The 22993-nt window shown below is 41.8% G+C and overlaps 1 protein-coding gene across 3 annotated transcripts; it reads right to left on the bottom strand.

Moving 5' to 3' along the window:
- Window positions 1-3376: 3376 nt before the first annotated feature.
- LOC112224067 (myc-associated zinc finger protein-like) lies at window positions 3377-21799 on the bottom strand. 3 transcript variants are annotated; one of them, XM_024387360.2, is made up of 7 exons: window positions 20936-21799; window positions 17523-17673; window positions 16888-17285; window positions 16315-16556; window positions 15794-15866; window positions 14518-14689; window positions 3377-3988 (listed from the first exon to the last, which is right to left on the bottom strand). In XM_024387360.2, exons 1-7 carry the CDS (start codon window positions 20966-20968, stop codon window positions 3642-3644), a joined length of 1416 nt encoding a protein of 471 aa, XP_024243128.1. In that variant the 5' UTR covers window positions 20969-21799; the 3' UTR covers window positions 3377-3641. The 3 variants fall into 3 exon arrangements, with proteins under 3 accessions (XP_024243128.1, XP_024243130.1, XP_024243129.1); XM_024387362.2 differs by having other exon boundaries at window positions 17179-17285; XM_024387361.2 differs by having other exon boundaries at window positions 15803-15866; window positions 20936-21798.
- Between the last annotated feature and the right edge of the window lie 1194 nt (window positions 21800-22993).

Here is a 22993-nt window from a genome sequence, read left to right as displayed (position 1 = left end):
TTACTACATGATTCCATATGTGTTATTTCTGATGTCTTCACTATTATCATACAATGTAGAAAATAGTAAAAATTAAGGAAAACCCTTGAATGAGTAGGTGTGTCCAAACTTTTGACTGGTCCTGTTAATCTTCACCAAATCAATGCAAACTGGTATTGTTTCTAAAGGTTTGAAAATTGCCAAAGTTATCCCCCTCTACAAATCTGGGGATTCCAGATCTTTTACACATTATCACATAATATCTGTACTAACACATTTTACTAAAATCCTAGAAAAATTGGTGCATAAGAGAATGTTGAAACATTTAAATCAACACTTTATTCTATATGAGCACCAATATGGTTTTTGTAAAAACGACTCCACAGATATGTCTCTTTTGCAACTTGTGGATAAAATCTTTACAGCCCTGAACAACAACGAATACGCACTTGGCGTTTTTTAGATGTATCCAAAGTGTTTGACACGGTTGATCATGAAATATTATTTATTGAATTGCATTATTACGTTTTCATGATTATACATATAATTGGCTATAACTTTATGTTTGTGATAGAGAACAACTTGTTTATACAAACATCTGTGCACCTACCAGGGCCAAGATATCCTGCCACAGGGTTCGATAATTGAACCTTTTTTATTCCTAATCTATGTCATTGACCTTGCTGCTGTGTATTCTACCATACTTGCCATTCTCTTTGCTGATGACACCAATTTGATTTTATCACACAATAATTTGTATTCACTAATTAATGAAGCCAACTCAGGCATGGACACATTATCTGAATGTTTCCAGATAAACAATTATCTTTAAATGTTAACAAATGTAACTTTATTGTATTAATTATTAATAAAAATAAGCATTGTTAAAAAATGTTTTTAAAAAAAGCCATAATCTTAATTGGTGGGAATGAAATGGAACATCCAGTAGATTCCTCTAAGTTCTAATTAATGAAAAGTTATCCTGGAAACAGCATACTTAATTTGCCTGCAGCATAGTGATGAAATCTGTTGGTATCATCAGGCAGTTTAGTGGTTTGGTTCATCAAGCTTGCTTCCTAACTCTATACTAAAGCTGAATTTACCCATATCTCACTCATTTGTCTGGGCCAGTATATACTGTATGCCTCCTACCTACACAAATGAGTCATCATACAAAAGTCATGTGCAAGACTAGCCACCTCTAATTACCTGGCTCCATCTGAACCTTTGTTTAAGAAACTCAATGTCTTGTCTAATTACGACATTAATGTGAGCCCATTATGTACTTTCATCAGTTTACTCAAATAAAACAATGCTCATCTCACACTTAATGTATTTTACTTGTCAGAGATAATATTGTTACCAGTTGCATGCCACCGCCCACCATTCTCATTACACCTGATCTGACAAAAAATCCTTAAGACTTTCTATCTCAAACATGTTTGACACACACAAACACCAAATTAATAATGGACACCCCTCACCTCATCTGTTTAGTCGTTTTACTTTTAATAGTAAACATTACAAAATAACATGATCTCTACTTCATCTACAAAATAATAACTTAATATTCATGATCGTGGTAAGCGACAAAAATTGTTTGGCTCCAACAACTGTTCATAAACATGCATACTGTTGAAATATAAAAATATAAATACATCCCATTAATGTCCTTAATAAATCCATGACTAAGATTTTAAATAGTTCAGAATAAAATAATTAAAACGCAGTTGAGTACAATAAGGCATTAAGATGTATCGCAAGAGCTGTACAGGTTCATAGAATATAGTTAAAAAATATAATTTGTTTTGCTTAATGCGGGAACCCTAAAATAACTTTGATTAAATCACTACTTTTCTCAACAGGAAGAACAAGTCTCAATTTTTTTTCAAGCTAACATACCAACACTAAACAGATGAAATGAAGCACTTCAGTACAAAACCAGGACTTGTTGAAAGCATACCAGGGGTGGGGCACAGAACACAAGTAGTACCTGGATATACTAATCTTAACCTGACCGTTGACCTTTAAAGCCCTTCCATGACATCACACCTTAACCACTGAAAAAGTCTAACAACCAAAATTATCTGAGGAAAAGTGATCTTTCTCAGATTCATGGGAAGCAGTAAGTCATAATATGTGTTGTGATCAGAACGCTGTGTGCATATACAGTGGGGCAAAAAAGTATTTAGTCAGCCACCAATTGTGCAAGTTCTCCCACTTAAAAAGATGCAAATAAATTCATTAAAAATCCTACAATGTGATTTTCTGGATTTTTTTCTTCTAATTTTGTCTGTCATAGTTGAAGTGTACCTATGATGAAAATTACAGGCCTCTCATCTTTTTAAGTGGGAGAACTTGCACAATTGGTGGCTGACTAAATACTTTTTTGCCCCACTGTACATGGTGGTGTCTAGAATTCGAATGAATGAGTTTTAATCATGTGAACTTGTACAAGGAACAAAACCAAGGAGACTATGGCAATGACAGTTACGAACAAAGAAAATGGCAGACATGGGTAAAATTAATTTGACTGAATCAATGGCCACTTGATCTGTAGTGTAAGGGGGACTGCTGCTAACGTTCTTGTAGCATGATAACTTTACTTTTCCTAAAAGCAAAAAGTTGTCTTAGTTTCACTTTCATGCAAATTGTGTTTTAGGTGCAAGTGAACTGTGTCATGAGCCTGGCTGTACAGTAGCAGTCATGAGCACCTCCATTGTGTATTAAAATGTGGCCGTGCCCAGAGCGGAAGACGCAGAGCAAATACCTGTCTGAACCTTCGGCGAAATTAAACATCAACATTTGTAAGGTGCTTGATACTCCTTAACTCAACTTTGCCAATGTTTTTCTCTCTCTCTACTGTACCTGAAACAAATAGATGAAGTACACTGTTCATAATCACCATTACAGTATGGGCTAACCTCCAGATACATCGTTGGCCCTATTTCAAACAGACATACTCTGTGATAACACAATTTACACACAGCGTCTACTCCTGTCCATTTCTGGAAGGTAGCAGCCCCTGACTTATGTGCTATTCTCCCCCTCAACTTTTCATTCTCTTTCAGAATGTCCTACTAATATACGTAACCTTTTTTAAGATAATTTCCCTGTTACTCTTTTATATCATCCCCCAACGTCTTACTACAAGCCTTTCTTTTGAAGGCTCGGAAAAGAGAGCGACAAAAAGGAGACAAAAGGAAAGTGTTTCTGACATACACATTACTAGCAGAGGGGAGTAGTTGCTGGGACTGAGGGAGACCAAGGGTGGAAGGAGGGAGTGAGAGGGATAGAGTAGACACACACAAGACCACATATAGGAGTCATAGGAGTCCTGAAAGTGCAAGAAAGTTCAGCCACGTTGGGGAAACTCACTTTCGTATTTGTTGTCTCGGGTCATCGAATCAGCAGCGTACGGGACATATGCCCCCCCCTCTCGCAACATTCTCCTAACTGTTCTCACATACTTTCTCTCTGCCTCTGTCTCCCCAAAGCCAGCCCCCTCTGTCCCTTTCCCCCTTTTCCACTAGCTATGGGACTTTGAGTAGCCACATTCTTTACTGTGGCTCTCCCCTAAGCAAGCCCCCTTTGTCCTCCTAACCTCTCACTATAGGACTTAGGGACTCAAGGGGCTGTGGTTCAAATGAGGCTCCACTCTGCTAACTCTGGGACTGAGGCTGGATGCTGGAGCAATCCGACACTAGCAGGTCCACCACCGTGTTGCCGCTGATGTAGAAGTTTGGGGCGGACACCATGTTGCCAAGGGACATGGAGGAGCTGGATGCCCCACTAGAGGTGACAGGGCTGGGAGATCCCCCTTGGCCCCCTGTGCTGTGGGTGCCCATGTGGCCCTGCAGCTGGGTGGGGGTCTTGCAGTGCACCCCGCACAGCTGGCACACAAGGACACCGCCGGAGCCCGTGCCGCCGAAGACGCCAGCGCTCTCCTTCCACTCCTGGCCGTGGTGCTTTTGGGCGTGGACGCGCAGGTATGTCAGAGTGGTGAAGCCTGGAGGAGACGCAGAGAGTTAGCGGTTAGTATCATTTCAAGGCTGTACAAGTAATGCTTTATAGTGTGGCTCCCCAAAAGGCAGGTGATTTTTTTTGGCTCCCCAACTTTCTGAGCAAAAAAAAACATTGTTGGACTAAGACTGTAAAAACAACAGCAAATCTGCTGCAAGTGATTTTGATTTTAGAAATCCGTTCCAAATGATTCCCACGCATGATAAAGACATATAAGGTACCAGTCAAAAGTTTGGACACACCTTCTCATTCAAGGGTTTTTCTTTATTTTTTAAAACTATTTTCTACATTGTAGAATAATATTGAAGACATCAAAACTAGGAAATAACACATATGGAATCATGTAGTAACCAAAAAAGTGTTAAAAAAATCCAAATATATTTTAGATTCTTCAAAGTAGCCATCCTTTGCCTTAATGACAGCTTTGCACACTTTTGGCACTCTGCGGTCCAACTCATCCTAAACCAACTCAATTGGGTTGAGGTCGGGTGATTGTGGAGGCCAGGTCATCTGATGCAGCACTGCATCACTCTCCTTCTTGTTCAAATAGCACTTACACAGCCTGGAAGTGTGTTGGGTTATTGTTCTGTTGAAAAACAAATGATCATCCCACTAAGTGCAAACCAGATGGGAAGGTGTTTTGCTGCAGAATGCTGTGGTAGCCATGCTGGTTAAGTGTGCCTTGAATTCTAAATGAATCACTGACAGTGTCACCAGCAAAGCACCCCCACACCATCACACCTCTTCCTCCATGCTTCACGGTAGGAAACACACAAGCAGAGATCATCCGTTCACCTATTCTGTGTCTCACAAAAACACGACGGTTGGAAAATGAAGGCCTGATTCATGCAGTCCCCTCTGAACAGTTGATGTTGAGATGTCTGTTATTTGAACTCTGTGAAGCATATATTTGGGCTGCAATTTCTGAGGCTGGTAATTCTAATGAACGTATCCTCTGCAGCAGAGGTAACTCTGGGTCTTCCTTTCCTGTTGTGGTCCTTATGAGAGCCAGTTTCATAGTTTCATAGTGCTTGATGTTAATTGTGACTGACCTTCATGTCTTAAATTTCTCTTTGCTTGTTTGACCTGTAATTGCCATAATATGGCCTTGGTCTTTTACCAAATGGAGCCATCTTCTGTATACCACCCCTACCTTGTCACAACACAACTGATTGGCTCAAAGGCATTATAAAGGAAAGAAATTCCATAAATTAACTTAACAAGACACACCTGTTCATTTAAATGCATTCCAGGTGACTACCTCATGAAGCTGGTTGAGAGAATGCCAAGAGTGTGCAAAACTGTCAAGGCAAATTGTGGCTACTTTGAAGAATTTCAAATATAAAATATATTTTGATTTGTTTATCATTTTAATTGGTTACTACATGTTACTTCCTAGTTTTAATGTCTGAAAATAGTAAAAATAAATAAAAACCCTTGAGAGAGTAGTTGTGTCCAAATTTTTGCACTGCATGCGGTACTGCATGTGATCGTATTGTAGTGAACATCGTTGTGTCCTCTGTGTCTCTGCAAATGCGTGACTACATGTAGCGTATTGTTTCTTGTTATTGTGTTAGGATGTTCTGTGACTTTGCTTGATAGAAGAAAGGAAAGAAGGGAACACATTGTTACTTTGTTACCAACACCTATAAATTATGTGTGCAAGGTCATGATCAGCCTATTGCACCCTGAGAGCAGGGACACCTAGTTTGTGCTTGAGTGTCAAGAGTGCTGAAGAGAGAGCATCCCTTCAGAGATTCTGACAGACTTGTACTTTGAGTATTACGTTTGTTGTAACCTCTCCAGGCCATGATAATAAAGATCTGTTGATTTAACTTTGAGTCCTTAGTGGTAATTTCCACAAAAATTTGGCATCACGAAACAGGATGATTGAGTCTACCTGTGGAGCTCGGCAGTGAGGAAGCACCGGTGGTGCATTCCATGTGAAGGCGTGCAAGGGTCATACCCGTCTGACCAAAGAGGACTCACTCTGGGCTGCCCAAGAGAACACACAATCTACGAACCCTGGAAGGACTGACAACTGAATTTCAGTAAGTCAATTTAAATGAATTTTGAACAATAACTGTTTTCAGAAGCTTAGAAAAAGGATCAAGAGTCCTAAGAGGGAACTAGGCGGGGGTAGAGACCCCGTCGGCAATGTTGTCTGTAGGTATTCAGGGAGTAGTTCTGGGAACCATGGAAGTTCTGTGAACTCCATTTTAGGATTTAGAGAATAGTAAGTGATGCAGTGGAATGATTTTTGACTAATTTACTGGAAAGGGAAATTAGTTCCCAGATTGATTGAGGTATGAGTGTGATAAATGTTACAGTAAAGTAAATTGATAAGGTATCATTAAAAGTAATAATGGGGAAAGGGAACAGTAAAAGTAGATATGAAGACCCAGATTTGGTACCAAAGGGACCCAGTAAAGTGATGGCAATATTGCCAGGCAGAATATTGGACAGCATGATCCTGCGAAAGATGCTGTGAAGTTTGAAGAAGAGGTGAGAGCAATCCTTGCCATGTATACCCAAAGTAGAATACTCTCCGGCCATGATAATAAAGATCTGTTCATTTAACTTTGAAATTGTGAAATTGAGGAAATACTCCGTCTGTGTTTGAAGTTCAAGTGGAACCAGTGTAAAGGATGTTGGAACAGTGATGCCAACTGTGCTGACCAACTCACTGCTGTGTTAAATAATGTAACGACAACAAACCCAAAGCACACAGACTAACAGAAAATACATTCCAACATGATGAAGGCCGGGCTTTTAGGACTATCAGGAACAAATGGAGATCTTCCTCCAGCACTCTGGTCTGACCCCTGACAAAGTCTCATACGGCAGTCTGCTGTGTCATGCAGTGGTTACTGGCCTGCGACAAGACCAGAAGACAGCTGTGACCACTACATGCATTGGGTGCGAGACAAAGACCCTTGCTGATGTCAAACCTCACATCCTCATGCAGAAAGACAGATCAGGTCTAAGAACTCCAAGACTGGTGCTTAACTACAAGCTGCATAGTTGATGTTATTTGCTGGAGGAAGAGGATACTGTGGAGGTGGATGTCAAGGACAAGGCAGATGGCCTCGGTAGAGGTAGATGGCCTCGGTAGAGGAAGGGGAAGAGGTAGATGGTGAGGAGAGCAAGGCACCTCTGGAAAGAGAGACTGGAGCTGCTACAACTGTGGCAAGCCAGGACATTTTGCAAGGGACTGTCCTGGTGATGGTAATAACCTTCCATATTTGCATAGAGAATGGAGAAAACCTGGAAGGTTTCATTCCCCCTGGAGGTAGTACTGTGGTTCAATATGTTGATGACCTGTTGGTCTGTTCCACATCTGTGGAAATCTATCACAAAGATATATTGTTGATGTTCTTAGCTGAAAATGGTCATAAAGCTTCCATCTCTAAGATGCAGTTGTGTAGAAGTGTTAAATATTTGGGTCATGACATTACTTCTGAGGGCAGGGCCCTCTCTAAAGATAAGCTTGAGGCGATAAAGTCTCTGCCTAAACCTGTTCCTAAGCAGCACAATGTCGCTGTTGGGAGTGGCTTGCTACTTTCGCCGATGCTTGAAAGACTGTGCGGAGACAGTACAGCCTCTGAAATTATGGAAGAAAGATGGAAATGTCTGAAGTGGTGAAGTTAAAGTAGGCTCTAATGTTGTGTTGACACAGTACCACAGAGTTGGCTGTAGGCCTGTGGGGTACTACTCTAAGCGTTTAGACACTTATCCGAGACATTGTATCCTGCCTCCGCTCTGTTGCAACTCGGATTTGACATGTTCCGATATTTTAGCAATGACTGAGCTGACGGTGCATGTTCCCCATGCCATTATTACAGACTAAAACTGCCCATTTTACACCTGCCAGATTTCTAGATTATTAGAACATCCTTTTGACAATGTCTCATGTTACACTGAAGGGATGTACTATACTTAACCCCTCCACTCTCTTCCCTACAGTTGATGCTGGTGAAGAACATGGCTGAATTGACCATTGAGATTCTGACTTTTATTTTTTGTGGATGGCTCAGCCCAGCGAGATGACAATGGTGAACATTTAGTAGGCTATGCTGTTGTCACCTCTGTTCAAAATGTGGAAAGTGCTAGACTTCCCTCCCACTTGTCTGTTCAGGCAGCAGAGTTATTTGGTTTAAACAGAGCATGAATTTTGGCAAAGGATTGCTCTCTTAATATCTACACCGATAGTCGATTTGCATTTGGTGTTGTGCGCGATTTTGGCATGTTGTGGAATAGACCACTTTTTACTTAGTCCGGAAAAACTATTGCTCACAGCGATCTTGTCTCCTCTTTGCTGACGGCCATTCAGCTTTCCTCATCTTTTGGAGTGGTTAAAGTGCCAAGCACACACTTCTGCAAAGGACAGGGTTTTCCTTCTTCTACAGATGGCAGCAGTTCCTGTTCCCACTAACCCCTTCTCTCCTAATGATGTTGTTTTGCAGGCAGCAGCTGATGCGACTGAGAAAAGGCGGTAGGCTGAACACTGTCGCAAGGATACCTCGGGTACATGGCTTGATGATTCTAATAGACCTGCCATGCCCTGTTGTATTTCCCAATACCTTGCTAAATTGTCAAGGCCATTTTTCAAAAAGATGGATGGTGGATCTTGTAAATAAATATTGGATCACAGTAGGATTTACTGTGTCCCCGTGTCCCATTCTAGACCAGAGGGTCTCTGAGAACTTAATGATGGACTTCATTGAGTTGACCCCTTGTGAGAGGAACAAGTATTGTTTGGTGATTGTTTACATATTTTCAAAATGTATTGAAACTTTCCCTGCAGGAGAGCTACAGCAGCAGATGGGGCATAGGCTCTTCTGTCATACCAAGATGGGTCTGCCGTCAAACGTCTTCTCCGACAATGGTCGTAATTTTGTGAATGAGATTGTTCAGTCCCTGTCAGAGGCTTTACATATTGATTTAAGAACCCATTGTGCCCATCATCCTCAGTCTGGGGGTGTGGTAGAACAGCCAAACCCTAAAAACTAAATTTATTAAAACTGATCGGTGAAGGTGCCATGGGTGAAGGTGCTTCCATTTGCACTCATGAGCATGAGAGGCAGATCCCACACAGTGACTGGTCTAGCTCCCCCATGAGGTGTTGACAGGGCTATCCATGAGAATGTACGGTAGCTGAGAAGGACACCTCGTCGCGCTGCTGACGAGTTCCTGCCCCTGAGGAGGATGGCGGGAGTCCCATCCCTTAGGCTGTGTGACCTGTCTGTCTGGATCTACACCATTGTATTGATTAGAACAGTAGGTTGCCCTCCAGTGGGTGTCTGTTCAGGTGAAGATGAAAGTCCTGAGCCAAAGGAACCACTGCAGACCCGGAGTAGTGGTCCAGAAGGAGAAAGGAAAAGAGAAGTAAAAGGTCAAGATGAGGGAGAGAGTCTGTTCCTCTCTCCAGCTGGAATGGTGACAAATGTCACATCATCACAGCTTGTTGGGTATGTGGGTTGGGTCCTGTGGGAGTAGGTAAGGGGTTCCCATATGTAGGGGTTCCCTTGGGGGTGAACTTAGCTATTCAACTGTCCTCAATACTGTCATTGGCCAATTTCCCCCCCAGAAATCCCGACCCCATTACTTATTTTGCGATGTACAATGTTACGGTCAGCCTAGTATATCCTAGACCAAACAATTGCAGTGACCCACCCATCTCTCTAGTAGGATTGCTGGTAGCCCCCTGGTGTATTAGAGGAAATGGAAGTAACCATTTTGTTGAAAATGTTTGTAACTGTACTATGTTGGTTAATGGTAGCAATAACTGCTCTCTTGTAGTACATGATTCTGTTACAGGAGCACCAGGTAATATGAGTTATACAATTTCTGTCTACAACAAGTACATCATACTAAAGGAGCCACAAATTGTACCTATTGGTTGTGTGGCCTATTTGCTTATTATAGTTTACCACCTAATTGTGGAGGGACGTGTGCTGTTGCGTTTGTGGTGCTGGCCATGAGAGTCCTTGGAAACACTAAAACAGAATGGAGGGTTCTGTTCAGTGACCATCATCAGTCGACCCCTCGTTTTAATAAGTGATCCCTTGCAGATGTCACTCAGGTGTAGACATTCTTCTCCCGATTCGCTGGTGTTTTGCTGCCCCAATATGGAGTTGCATGTGCCTTAGATCAAATGAGAGATTTGGGTATTAAAGTTGAGAAAATGGGAAAAACTACTAGAGATGCCTTAGTTACTCTGAATGAGGAGTGAAAGCACACCACAAGGGCGGCAGGGTAGCCTAGTGGTTAGACTAGTAACCGCAAGGTTGCAAGTTCAAACCCCTGAGCTGACAAGGTACAAATCTGTCGTTCTGCCCCTGAACAGGCAGTTAACCCACTGTTCCTAGGCTGTCATTGAAAATAAGAATTTGTTCTTAACTGACTTGCCTAGTTAAATAAAGGTAAAACATTTTTTTTTTAAGGTGACCCTGCAAAACAGGGAGCCACTTGACTACCTTTTGTCTGGTCAAATAACTTGCTGTCTTACCAGGAACTTCTCTTTCCCCCTATAATGGATGATAATATGCAAGAATAAGTTAGTATCCATGTTTGATTAAGTACCTGAAGGTTTTAAGTTAGGTTGTTAAAATGACAGCAACCTTAATGTAAAAAAAAGGATCAAATATGATGGATTTTTGCCTATTGTTATGCTTCTTGTGTGTAATAATAAGTATTTACTAAATGCATTCCTGTTAATAGACGGAATGCATGTTAAGAAGTAACATACATTTTTGTTATCACATATGGTGACAAAAGGAGGGGGTGTAGTGGACATTTTTAGTGTCCTCTGCGTCTCTGCAAATGTGTGACTGCATGTAGCATATTGTTTCTTGTTATTGTGTTAGGATGTTCTGTGACTTCACTCTCAAGGAAAGGACTAACAGAAGAACAGAAATATTGTTACTTTGGCCCAACGCCTAGAAGAGCAGAGATGACTAGTTTGTGCATGAGCACCCCTTCAGAGCTTCTGACAGACTTGTACTTTGAGTATTACGTTTGTTGTAACCTCAAGTAAGGTTTGAAATTGTTTTTTTTTCAAATATTATATCGGTGTGGGCTTCTTGCTGTCATTTTGCAGTCTTCAAATGATTTGTAATTATGTTTCGGCCACCTGACCATCCACTCAAGAAATAAAATCGGCCAGCGGCTGAATCTAGTTGATGATCCCTGCTTTATAAAAGGTAGGGTAGGCGGGCTAGAATGAAAATGTGTTCCTTTAATAAAAGGGCCAATCCACAGTCAAAAAAAGAAACTGACCAACCCCTCTGTGTTTTGGTAAAAAGCTGAATGTAACCACTCTCTAATTCATAGACAGAGCTGTGGATGAAAGGACTGACCATCCATGATATCAAAACTATTGTTTTTGTTGTTTGTTTATGAACATTGGAGTAAAATAAGTTCATAGTTTGGCTTCCAAAGGGGTGTGACAGCTGAATTAAGCTCATGAGGCATTTTTACGTTATGTTCTTCAAGAATTTTATATATATATATATATATATATATATATATATACATACACTCAGCAAAAAAATAAACGTCCTTTCACTGTCAACTGCGTTTATTTTCCTCAAACTTAACGTGTAAATATTTATATGACCATAACAAGAATCAATAACTGAGACATAAACTGAACAACTTCCACAGACATGTGACTAACAGAAGTGTCCTTGAGCAAAGGGGGGGGGTCAAATCAAAAGTAACAGTCAGTATCCAGCTGCATTAAAAGTACTGCAGTGCATCTCCTTATGGACTGCACCAGATTTGCCATTTTTTTGCTGTGAGATGTTACCCCACCAAGGCATCTGCAAGTTCCCGGATATTTCTGGGGGGAATGGCCCTAGCCTTCACCCTCCGGTCCAAAAGGTCCCAGATGTGGTCAATGGGATTGAGATCCGGGCTCATCGCTGGCCATGGCAGAACACTGACATTCCTGTCTTGCAGGAAATCACACACAGAACAAGCAGTATGGCTGATGGCATTGTCATGCTGGAGGGTCATGTCAGGATGAGCCTGCAGGAAGGGTACCACATGAGGGAGGAGGATGTCTTCTCTGTAACACACAGCGTTGAGATTGCTTGCAATGACAACAAGCTCAGTCCGATGGTCTGGGGCGGTGTGGGGCGATCCCGATCCAGAGTACAGGCCTCAGTGTAATGCTCATTCCTTCGACGATAAACTCAAATCCGACCATCACCCATGGTGAGACAAAACCGTGACTCGTCAGTGAGAGCACTTTTTGCTAGTCCTGTCTGGTCCAGCGACAGTGGGTTTGTGCCCATAGGCAACAATGTTGCCGGTGATGTCTGGTGAGGACCTGCCTTACAACAGGCCTACTAGCCCTCAGTATAGCCTCTCTCAGCTTATTGCGGACAGTCTGAGCACTGATGGAGGGATTGTGCATTCCTGCTGCAACTCGGGCAGCTGTCCGTCCTGTCTCCCTGTAGCGCTGTCTTAGGCGTCTCACACTACGGACATTGCAATTTATTGCCCTGGCCACATCTGCAGTCCTCATGCCTCCTTGCCTCCTTGCAGCATGCCTTAGCATGCCTAAGGCACATTCACTCAGATGAGCAAGGACCCTGGGCATCTTTCTTTTGTGTCCTAAGCTTTCATAACTGTGACCTTAATTGCCTACCGTCTGTAAGCTGTTAGTGTCTTACCCTAGTGAGGTTATGTGGGACGCTAGTGTCCCACCTGGCCAACATCCAGTGAAATTGCAGAGCGCCAAATTCAAATACAGAAATACTCATTATAAAAATTCTGAAAACATACAAGTATTTTACATAGGTTTAAAGATAAACTTATTGTGAATCCAACCAGTGTCAGATTTCAAAAAGGCTTTACGGTGAAAGCATACCTTACGATTATTTAAGAACATCGCCCAACAAATCATTACAAACAGTAACCAGCCAAGTAGAAGAGTTACACAAGTCAGAAATAGAGATTAAATTAATCACTTACCTTTGATGATCTTCATATGGTTGCACTCAGAAGACATTAATTTACTCAATAAATGTTTGTTTTGTTCGATAAAGTCTCTCTTTATATCCAAAAACCTCTGTTTTGTTCGCACATTTTATCCAGTAATCCACAGGCTCAAACGCAGTCACAACAGGCAGACAAAAAAAATCAAAATTGTATCCGTAAAGTTCATAGAAACATGACCAACAATGTTTATATTCAATCGACAGGTTATTTTTAGCCCAAATAATCAATAATATTTCAACCGGACAATAACGTTGTCAATATAAAAGGTAAACAAGAAAGGCACTCTCTTGGTCGTGTGCATGAAAAAGCTCTGTGTCACTGAGAATACAAGTCTGAAACAATTTCTAAAGACTGTTGACATCTAGTGGAAGGCATAGGAACTACAATTTGAGTCCTAAGTCAATGGATACTGTAATGGCATTGAATAGAAAACTACAAAACGAAAACAAATCCTACTTTCTGAATGGATTCTTCTCAGGTTTTCGCCTGCCGCATCGGTTCTGTTATACTCACATACACTATTTTAACAGTTTTGAAAACTGTAGAGTGTTTTCTATCCAAATCTACCAATTATATGCATATCCTATATTCTGGGCCTGAGTAGCAGGCAGCTTAATTTGGGCGCGCTTTTCATCCAAAATTCAGAATGCTGCCCCCTACCCTAGAAAAGTTAACGACCGTTCCACAGGTGCATGTTCATGAATTGTTTATGGTTCTTTGAACAAGCATGGGAAACAGTGTTTAAACCCTTTACAATGAAGATCTGTGAAGTTACTTGGATTTTTACAAATTATCTTTGAAAGACTGGGTCCTGAAAAAAAGAGAAGTTTCTTTTTTTGCTGAGTTTATATGTCATTAATTTGCACTGACCCAAAAATATAAATGAAACATGGAACAACTTTAAAGATTTTACTGAGTTATAGTTCATATAAGGAAATCAGTCAATTGAAATAAATCAATTAGGCCCTAATCTATGGATTTCATGACTGGGCAGGGGTGCAGCCATGGGTGGGCCTGGGAGGACATAGACCCATCCACTGGTGAGTCAGGCCCAGCCAATCAGAATGAGTTTTCCCCCACAAAAGGGCTTCATTACAGACATAACTACTCCTCAGCACCCCCCCTCCCCTCCACACACACACACTTTAAAGTGGCCTTTTATTGTCCCCCGCACAAGGTCCATCTGTGTAATGATCATGGTGTTTAATCAGCTTCTTGATATGCCACACCTGTTAGGTGGATGGACTATCTTGGCAAAGGAGAAATGCTTACTAACAGGGATATAAACAAATTAGTGTACAAATTGAGAGAAAAAAAAAAGCTTTTTGTGCATGGACTTGACAAATTTCTTCCATGCCAGGACAAGACAAATGTTTATTACCTCTAAATAAACCATTTATAAACTTTGAATGTTTATTAAGATCAGATAAACCACTTATAAACTCGAAACGTTTCTTAACATCTTCACCCATCAAACATTCTGGGGTGTTGACAGACACTCACTGCGGTTACAGAGATGGCAGGCGTGGTGCTGCGATTGGTTGTGGACCCTCATGTGATCGGTGATGTAGGCAGCAGACAGGAGCTTGCCGCATATGTGGCACGGGACCTTCTCTTCGTGGCGGATCATATGGGCACGTAGCCGGTCCCTCGTGGCGAAGCTAGATTCGCACGTCTAAACACATCAAGAGATATGAGGAATGACTGGTTATCCATAAAGATACAGAGGAAGCAGTAGTTTAACCCTATAGAGGGGCAGGTTTTGATTTATTTTAAGACTGCTTAATCGATCCAAGAGATGTATAAAAAAACATTATTGGATGAATTTGGCATTACTGCTATTAGCATTGAATAACAGATTCACTGGAATCAACAGATAGTCCCCACAAAAAATCTAAAGTAAGTTTGTTCTGAAGTGCCTCTCCTATATCTGAGAGATAAGGAAGATCAGGAAACTTTTACATATATTTAACCCCTTATTTTAGGCACTAAACTATCTCAAGATATACAGTGCATTCAGAAAGTATTCAGACCCCTCTACTTTTCCCACATTTTGTTATGTTACAGCCTTATTCTAAAATGTATACAATATTTTTTCCCCCAGCATCAACCTATACCCCATAATGACAGAGAACACCACCACGTTCGTGAGAGTCATCTTTCAACAAATTGTCTTAATACTTTGTAGGCCAAACTGGCCGGACGCTACAGACGTTTTATGAGAACAGCAATTTTCAGGATGTCTCATGGTCTGACAAACACTGCTCTAGCTCTGCCACCACCACAGATGCGGAAGGGCAATATCAGCGGATGCACAGCCCATGCAAAACTTTTTTTTTTTTTAGCTTAAACAGATGGGTTTTGATTTGGATTTGTGTATTGTGTTAATTACATTTCCGCGGGGAAGCGGAAATTGTAGGCTCAGGGTTAATAGCAAAACGATCTTTCATTTGATTTAATTCAGGGCGGGGAAGCGGACATTGTGGCCTCAGGGTTAATAGCAAAACGATCTTTCATTTTATTTAATTCAGGGTTGGAGTCAATTCCATTTCAATTCAGTCAATTAAGGAAGTAAACTCAAATTCCAATTCCAAAGAAAATTTGAATTTCAGTTCACTTCCTGAATTGACTGAATATAAATGGAATTGATCCCAACCCCAATTCTATTACAATGGATAGTTATGGTACGAAGGATTTAAGGTACAGAGAAGCAAATTGATGGTTAACAATGACTGGATTGAGATTTGAGAGGTGTAAAAGGAAATAAAATAGCACAAACATCAAGTACCGGACACTTGAAGGGTCGTTCAGAAGAGTGGACTTGTCTGACGTGACTGTTGAGATGGTCGGGCCTGAAAGAAGTGAGACAGGAAGAGTTGAGACCACAATACCTTGTTATACACTTTCTCCAGCTGAAAATGTGAACTTCCAAATTCAAACTTTGTCAGATGTCTTGAGATAAGTTAAAGTCCCAGGGCGTGTTTTGTGTAGGTACAGCTAAATGCCACAACCCAATATGAATGAAAAAGATACAAAATTTGTGGTGCTTAAATTTTCCATTCATTTTGGGTTGAGCCTTACAGCTGCATCTACACAACTCATGGCATGGGATGTGGACTCTTCTTGACTACTTTTGAGGTCTAAAACATCTGACAAACTCATTGGAGTGTATCACAGACACAAAGCGTAAGAAAGCGGCTTGAAATTCAGAGAGAGAAAGAGGCAATATATGAAAACATTTTCTTTGCCTGCCCAAATTAACACAACCCTGCTCTCTGGCCTATAGCGTGCCATTCTCACCTGGAGAAAGCCTTGGCACAGTGGGGGCACACGTAGGGTTTCTCCACACCACCTTGGTGAGAGCGCACGTGGTGGCTCATGCGGTCCTTCCTCTTGAACCTCTGCTGGCAGATGGGGCAGGAGAAGGGTTTCTCATCCGAGTGGGAGAGACGGTGTCGGTTAAGGTGGTACACGTCTCGGAAGGCCTTCCCGCACGTTTCACATGCGTGATTCTTCCGCACAGGGTTTGGGTTCGATGGCCGCTGGGAGGGAGGGGGTGAGGAGAACTAACATTGTTTGTGAGGAATACAAACAGTTTTTTATGCATTGTCGGACATGACTATTACACATGCCTTGTTGCTTATTTACATATCATATTGTCGAGTCTCTGTTTCTTTCCGAACCACGCAGACAAACATGGCTCGCTACACCTAGATCATTTCTTTGGACCGTTTGCATAAAGTGCTGAATTCCCTCTATTGAAAATAAGGCTTTTCCACAATCTCCATAAAGACCATGCAAGAGAAACCTAAAGTCTAGTTTTCCTTTTCACGGACGACGACAACAACAACCTCCAGAAGCACCCTGACCCACCTGTGCTGTCGCCCCCGCCCCCATGTCAACAGCTGCAGGAGGAGCATGGGGGTTAACGCTAGCCACTACGCTTGCCATGGCAACCTCTTCGCCATCCTGACTACCCACAGCTGGCTGCTGGGACGCCAGCACGCTGGGAGGGGGGAGAGGGGGAGGAACGGAGAGGTGGAGCAGGGTGAGGGGGACCGTGTACCTCTCCGTCCTACCTCCCGACACCACCTGCGCTGGCCCGGCACCATTGCCACCTTCCTTTGCCCCCTCCTCCTGCTCCCCTGCTCGCCTCATGCGTACCCCGGTGTGGACCGACTGGTGTCGCCGCAGGTTGTAGTTGTTCTTGAACTGCTTGCTGCATATGGCACAGATGTGGGGCACACGGGCAGGCCGGGACACCGTCTTCACTGTAGGACGGAAGAGCGGAAGAAGAGAGGGAATGAAAGAGGAAGACAGGGAGAGGAAATGCACATTAATAATAATATCCCTATCAATTCAACATATAATAGTATGAAGACTAACACATTATGCTTATAACAGGATAACAGACCATTTGTTTGGCAATCTACATTACTTCCTTTTCAACTTAATTGCTGATAACGGCTGAAGAAGCAATGGTATTTCACAACCCATGATTCTCTCACCAGGTAAGGGTTCTTCATTGAGGGCAGCAGTGTCCACCGTGGAAGGAGGATGGACTATGTGCTCTGTGGGAGGGGTCTGAGGAGAGGCCATATGGACTGGTAAGAGTTCTGATTGGAGGGTCCCCTCCACTTGGTTTTGGGTGGGAGTAGTCTGGAGAAATAAACACAGCCATCAGCAGAAAGTCACTGCATTGTCTAGGGCAGGTATTCCCAAACTGGGGTACCCCCAGGAGTAGCGCAATGCCGTCGGGGTTCACCAAATAAAAATGTGATTCGCATTTTATTTTATAATTAAAAAAATATATACATATATATAAAAAAACATTCTTCACATTTTCAAAACATTTATATTTTCCAACGGGGCAATACATTTAGGTGAGGTCTTTCTCGCCTGAGTAGCCTCGTTTCACTGCAAAAATAAAATTCAACCATCTAGTGTTCAGCGAAACAACAACACAATGTCAAATACAGGTAGCCTAGTCAAATAATTCACATCCAATCACATTAACCGTTACTCTTGTGGGAATTCCACTAACGGTCAGTACATAGCTGCTGCTCATTCCATTTGCTCAAAAATTGATAAATGGTTAAAAAAAAAGTATGGCCATAGAGACGCATAACAGCTCTACTGGTAATACTGCTACTACCAGCAGTACTACACCTGCACCTGTCGATAACACAAGTTGTTCTGCTTCCACGAGCACATCCAATGCTAGCATCAGTAATTCTACATTCGGTGTTAGTCCAGCTAACATGGACACTGACAGTTGTGAATCTGATGCAGCCGAAGAGCTACTGCCCCCTTACCCAGGAAAGCACCGAACAACAGACAGGGACATTGGACCATCGAAGACGCAAATATGATGAGAACTACATTGATTGGGATTCACTTATATTGGGAGTAGTGCCCTTCCTCAGCCACACTGTGTTATATGTTCAAAAGCACTATCTCACAACTCGATGAAAACTTCACTCTTAAGCAGACATTTAGAAACAAAACAGACCAATTTGAAAAATAAGCGACGGGAGTTTTTTGAGCGAGAATTAAAACAACTTTTGAGTAGTAAGACATGTATAAAAGCAACAGATACCATTAATAAGGAGCTAGAAGCGTCTTATATGGTGAGCTACCAAGTGGCTAGGATAGGCAAGCCCCATACTATTGTGGAGGACTTAATTCTTCCTGCTGTCGCGGATATAGCTGGGATAATGCTGGGGGAAAAGGCACAAAATAACTATACAGATAATGTCTCCTGACAACACTTGGGTACACTGCAGCATCCACCGAGAGACTCTTACTGCTAAAGGAATGCCTGACAGCTTGAAAGACGTTTTGGACACTACAGTGAACATGATTAACTTTGTTAAAGCAAGGTCCCTGAACTCTCGTGTATTTTCTGCGATATGCGATGATATGGGCAGCGACCATGTTGCGCTTATACAACATACAGGAGTGCGCTGATTATCCAGGGGCAAAGTATTGACACGTTTTTTTTTATATAAAATTGAGAGACAAGCTTAGTTTTCTTCACTGACCATCATTTTCACTTGTCTGACCACTCTCATGATGACAAGTTCCTCACAAGACTGGCCTACCTGGGTGATGTTTTTCTCACCTGAATGATCTGAATCTAGGATTACAGGGGACTCTCCGCAACTATATTCAATGCACGGGACAAAATTGAGGCTATGATTAAGCAGTTGGAGCTCTTCTCTCTCTCTCTCTCTCTGCACTAACAAGGACAACACACAGGTCTTTCCATCATTGTATGATTTTTTGTGTGCAAATGAACTCAAGCTAACAGACAATGTCATATGAGATATAGTGAAGAACCGGAGTGAGTTTGGTGCAAATTAGGCAGGTACTTTCCCAAAACGGATGGCACAAACAACTGGATTCTTTATCCCTTTCATGCCCTGCCTCCAGTCCACTTGCCAATATCTGAACAAGAGAGCCTCATTGAAATTGCAACAAGCAGTTCTGTGAAAATTTAATTTAATCAGAAGCCACTGCCAGATTTCTGGATTGGGCTGCGCTCAGAGTATCCTGTCTTGGCAATTCGCGCTGTTAAGACACGGACGCCCTTTCCAACCGCGGACCTCGGCCCGCACTAGCATGAAAACTACATACAGGCACAGACTGTGTGTGGAAAATTATTTAAAACTAAGACTCTCTCCAATACAACCCAACATTGCAGTTATGTGCATCCTTTCCAGCACACCCTTCTCATTAACCTGTGGTGAGTTATTCACAATTTTCGAGGAACAAAAAGTTGTATATGTAAGATGGTTAAATAAAGAGAAAAATGATTGATTATTATTATATTATTATTTGTGCCCTTGTCCTAGAAGAGCTCTTTGTCACTTCCCACGAGCCTGGTTGTGACAAAAACTCACACTCATTCTTATGTTTAATAAATGTATGGTATGTGTCTTTTTCCCAATGCAGTTCAACCAAAACTTCCCCCCATTATTTAGAGGGGCGTTCTACTACGCTCCCATTGGCTAGCTAACGTTGTCTCTCTCACAGGCAATGAGCGCAGACACAGTGGCCTTCCAAGGTAAGGATGAGAAGTGTCATTTAACAATTAGCTGCCTACCATAATGCAGGCCTATTATCATCATGTCTGGTAACATTTGCCCATGTATTTATTTTTTTGTTTCAATGACTTGTAAAAGTATTTATTTTTTTGTTTCAATGACTTGTAAAAATAGCTCAGAACTTTGCAGAATTCCCTCAATTGAAGGTCAAGCTAAGTTAAAATGGGCTACTTAACGTTACTAGGTCGGTATTTGAAGTTACATTACTAATGATAATATATCATCAGGTTAAAGCATATGTTTATTATTCATAATTTCTCTAATATTTTAGCTAATCATTCAGTCGAATTGGGCTATGCTACAGCCAATGAATCTGTATTTGCGCGTTAAAGGACGTTAATGGATAGCTCTGTCTACATTACGTTGTTATATTTTTCAATCTTGAAATACAAGGGCAAACGTTATTAATCAGTGACTGAAATTTGGCGCTCCGTGGTATTCACTTCCGGACTTGGAGAGCGTCCAAAGCGTCGAGGAACGCCTCTCTGAATAACGGGGCGTGGTTTTGGCTTAACTGCGGTGTGGGAAAAGAAAGACGCTTCCCACGTAGTGTGTGTGGCAGGCTTACAATGATGGCAAAAGACAACATTTGAGAGTGCGCTGACCCTGGTGCTAGAGGGGGTACGCAGCTGGAGGTTGAATGTTTGAAGGGGTAACGGGACGATAAAAGTTTGGGAAGCACTGGTTTAGAGTAAATGCTGCTTCGTTTACCTAAATGGCCAGGCCCCTGGGGCTACAGACAAAAACATATTCAACAGCCATTCTTCAGAAAAGCGCACACACGAATAGAAAGAAGGTCAATTAAAACTTACCTGGAAGAGAAAATTGCTCCAAGCAGCATCCATTTTGCACCAAAGCGATGAAGAGTATAAAATCAGCTAAGTAATCCTGATGGCGATCCGACAGTAAACCGTTGACATAATATTTAATCGCACTGTTGATGATTGTGGCGAGAAGATCTATGTTGACAGTATTCAAATGCAACAAGAAAAGTATGCTATTGATCATCCGAAAGGGACATGCAACTATCAAAAATGTACATTGTTAAAATATTTATCTAACAGGCGTATTCAAGCTATTCAAATTCACGCAGGCGTTTCGTCTAGGCTGACTGCCTGAGTGGAATTGCCAGCTCCAATAGTGGCCTATTTATCTTTGACTTTGGTTTCAAACTTTAATTTTATCAAAGCATAAGGAATGCATATCTCTTGGCATTGATGACTTTGAAACCAAATATCTGTGAGGACAAAATCAATGTTATTTATATAGCCGTAGTCATATAATAGGTCGATCTTAAAATTAAAAGTAATGCATTACGCACAATGACAACTACTATCAGTGTTACAATAAACGCATTCGAAAGAGTAGCAGTTCATTATTTTAATTTATGAATCTATTCTTCCGATTTCCCCCAACAGGCCAATCGCTTGTTTTGTCGAAGCCTCGTTGTTGGATTCAAGCCCTGACCCTAAGCTAAGAGCGCTCGCGCCGGGACGCAGCCTATCGCTCCACCTCGGCTGTTCAATTGCGAGGATGTCATCTTTCTTTTTTTATTGCTCGCTCTCCCTCCTCCCTCCATGTATCTTTCTTCCTTTTCTTTTTAAATCCTCTTTCTTCTCCCCCTCCTCTCCTTTTCTTGCACCGCTATGTCCCAGTTGCTCTTAAAGGGATATCATTTATATTCGTTGGTCACCCTCTTTAAGTTCCCTCTCCCCCATTGGAGCATTTCCTTTCTGCCCCCTCCTCCTCGGGTTTTCGGCCGACAGATATTGCACTACAGTATTTTTCAGACCATCATAAATAGATCTCTGCCGTTGCTATAGAGAGAAATATTAATGGAGTCTTTTTGTAGGCCCTAACTCCGCCATGTTGTTGCACAAAGCCTATGAGGAAAATTAATGGCGTATTTGTAGGGTTTTGGATAAACGCCGAAAATAAGGTCTGTGGGAAACACAGATATAGGATATCTTATTTGTTCTATTAGATCATCTTCATTATCTAACGTCACTTTTAGTTCACGTTGGAAGTTTTTTGGTAATAATAAAAACCAAATCAATCTCATAAAGTTAATGTAAACTGACTGCTATTATCACAACATATAAGATCTCCTAAGCCTGTGTTAAAGAAGCATTATGTCAAGTTGCATTATAATGTCATAATATATCTGCAGTAATAGTATAATTCTAGTGTTGTAACATATATTACACATATGTATATATAATGCTTCGGGCTCTTACATAACACTCCATACAGAACCAATCAGTCGATATAATGGACATCATAAATCACGCGATGTGAATCAGACAGTGGGGCGGTGCGACTCGTTGGTCAGAAGGTTCCAATCATCGTTTTATGTCATCATTTCCGAGCAGCGTCAACCACAACTGTTATTACACCCCGTTTACGTTGGCGGCGGTAAAGACCATTTTTATTGTGCAGTAACTAAAACTAGAAGATCTGGCGTCCTTTCCCTTCGCCAAAGGTACGTATTCGCGTTATTTTTTACTGTGATTTATAAAGCTAATGCAATGGATTTTAAAAGGTGCTTTTACACCGTGATAGCCCACTAATATGACCCATAGTAGGGAAGGACATTTCCTGAGAACAATTCGATCTGAATATATCATCAATTTAAAAAGATGTGCATTAACTTTATGAGATGTATGTGGGGTTTTTCAGCGTACATTTCCGGGGAGCCCGTGGCATGGTGTAACAGAGGTGAGGGAGAGGCTGAAAGCGGTGGCTAGCGATCCGTCGCTGATAAACAACGTGACTCGCTTCGGCACGGCTGCGCTGTGACTGGGTCGGGGATGTTAGGCGATGGAGAACAAAGTGTGGGGCATGGTGGTACAAATAAAGGGGGAGAGAAT

This window comes from Oncorhynchus tshawytscha, linkage group LG25 (assembly GCF_018296145.1).
Source record: "Oncorhynchus tshawytscha isolate Ot180627B linkage group LG25, Otsh_v2.0, whole genome shotgun sequence".
Lineage (NCBI taxonomy): Eukaryota > Metazoa > Chordata > Actinopteri > Salmoniformes > Salmonidae > Oncorhynchus > Oncorhynchus tshawytscha.
Note: the sequence above shows the minus strand (reverse complement) of the source record. Positions and strands in the feature narration are given on the sequence as shown.

Bases quoted from the DNA above. Each gene is read 5' to 3' on its own strand.
- LOC112224067 (XM_024387360.2), bottom strand. From the start codon at position 20,968: ATGGATGCTGCTTGGAGCAATTTTCTCTTCCAG. The intron at 15,867-16,314 runs GTGAGAATGGCA...CACTTCTTTCAG, and splicing joins TGTGCCAAGGCTTTCTCCAG to GCCCGACCATCTCAACAGTC. The intron at 14,690-15,793 runs GTTTGTGCTATT...TGATGTGTTTAG, and splicing joins TCAAGTGTCCGGTACTTGAT to ACGTGCGAATCTAGCTTCGC.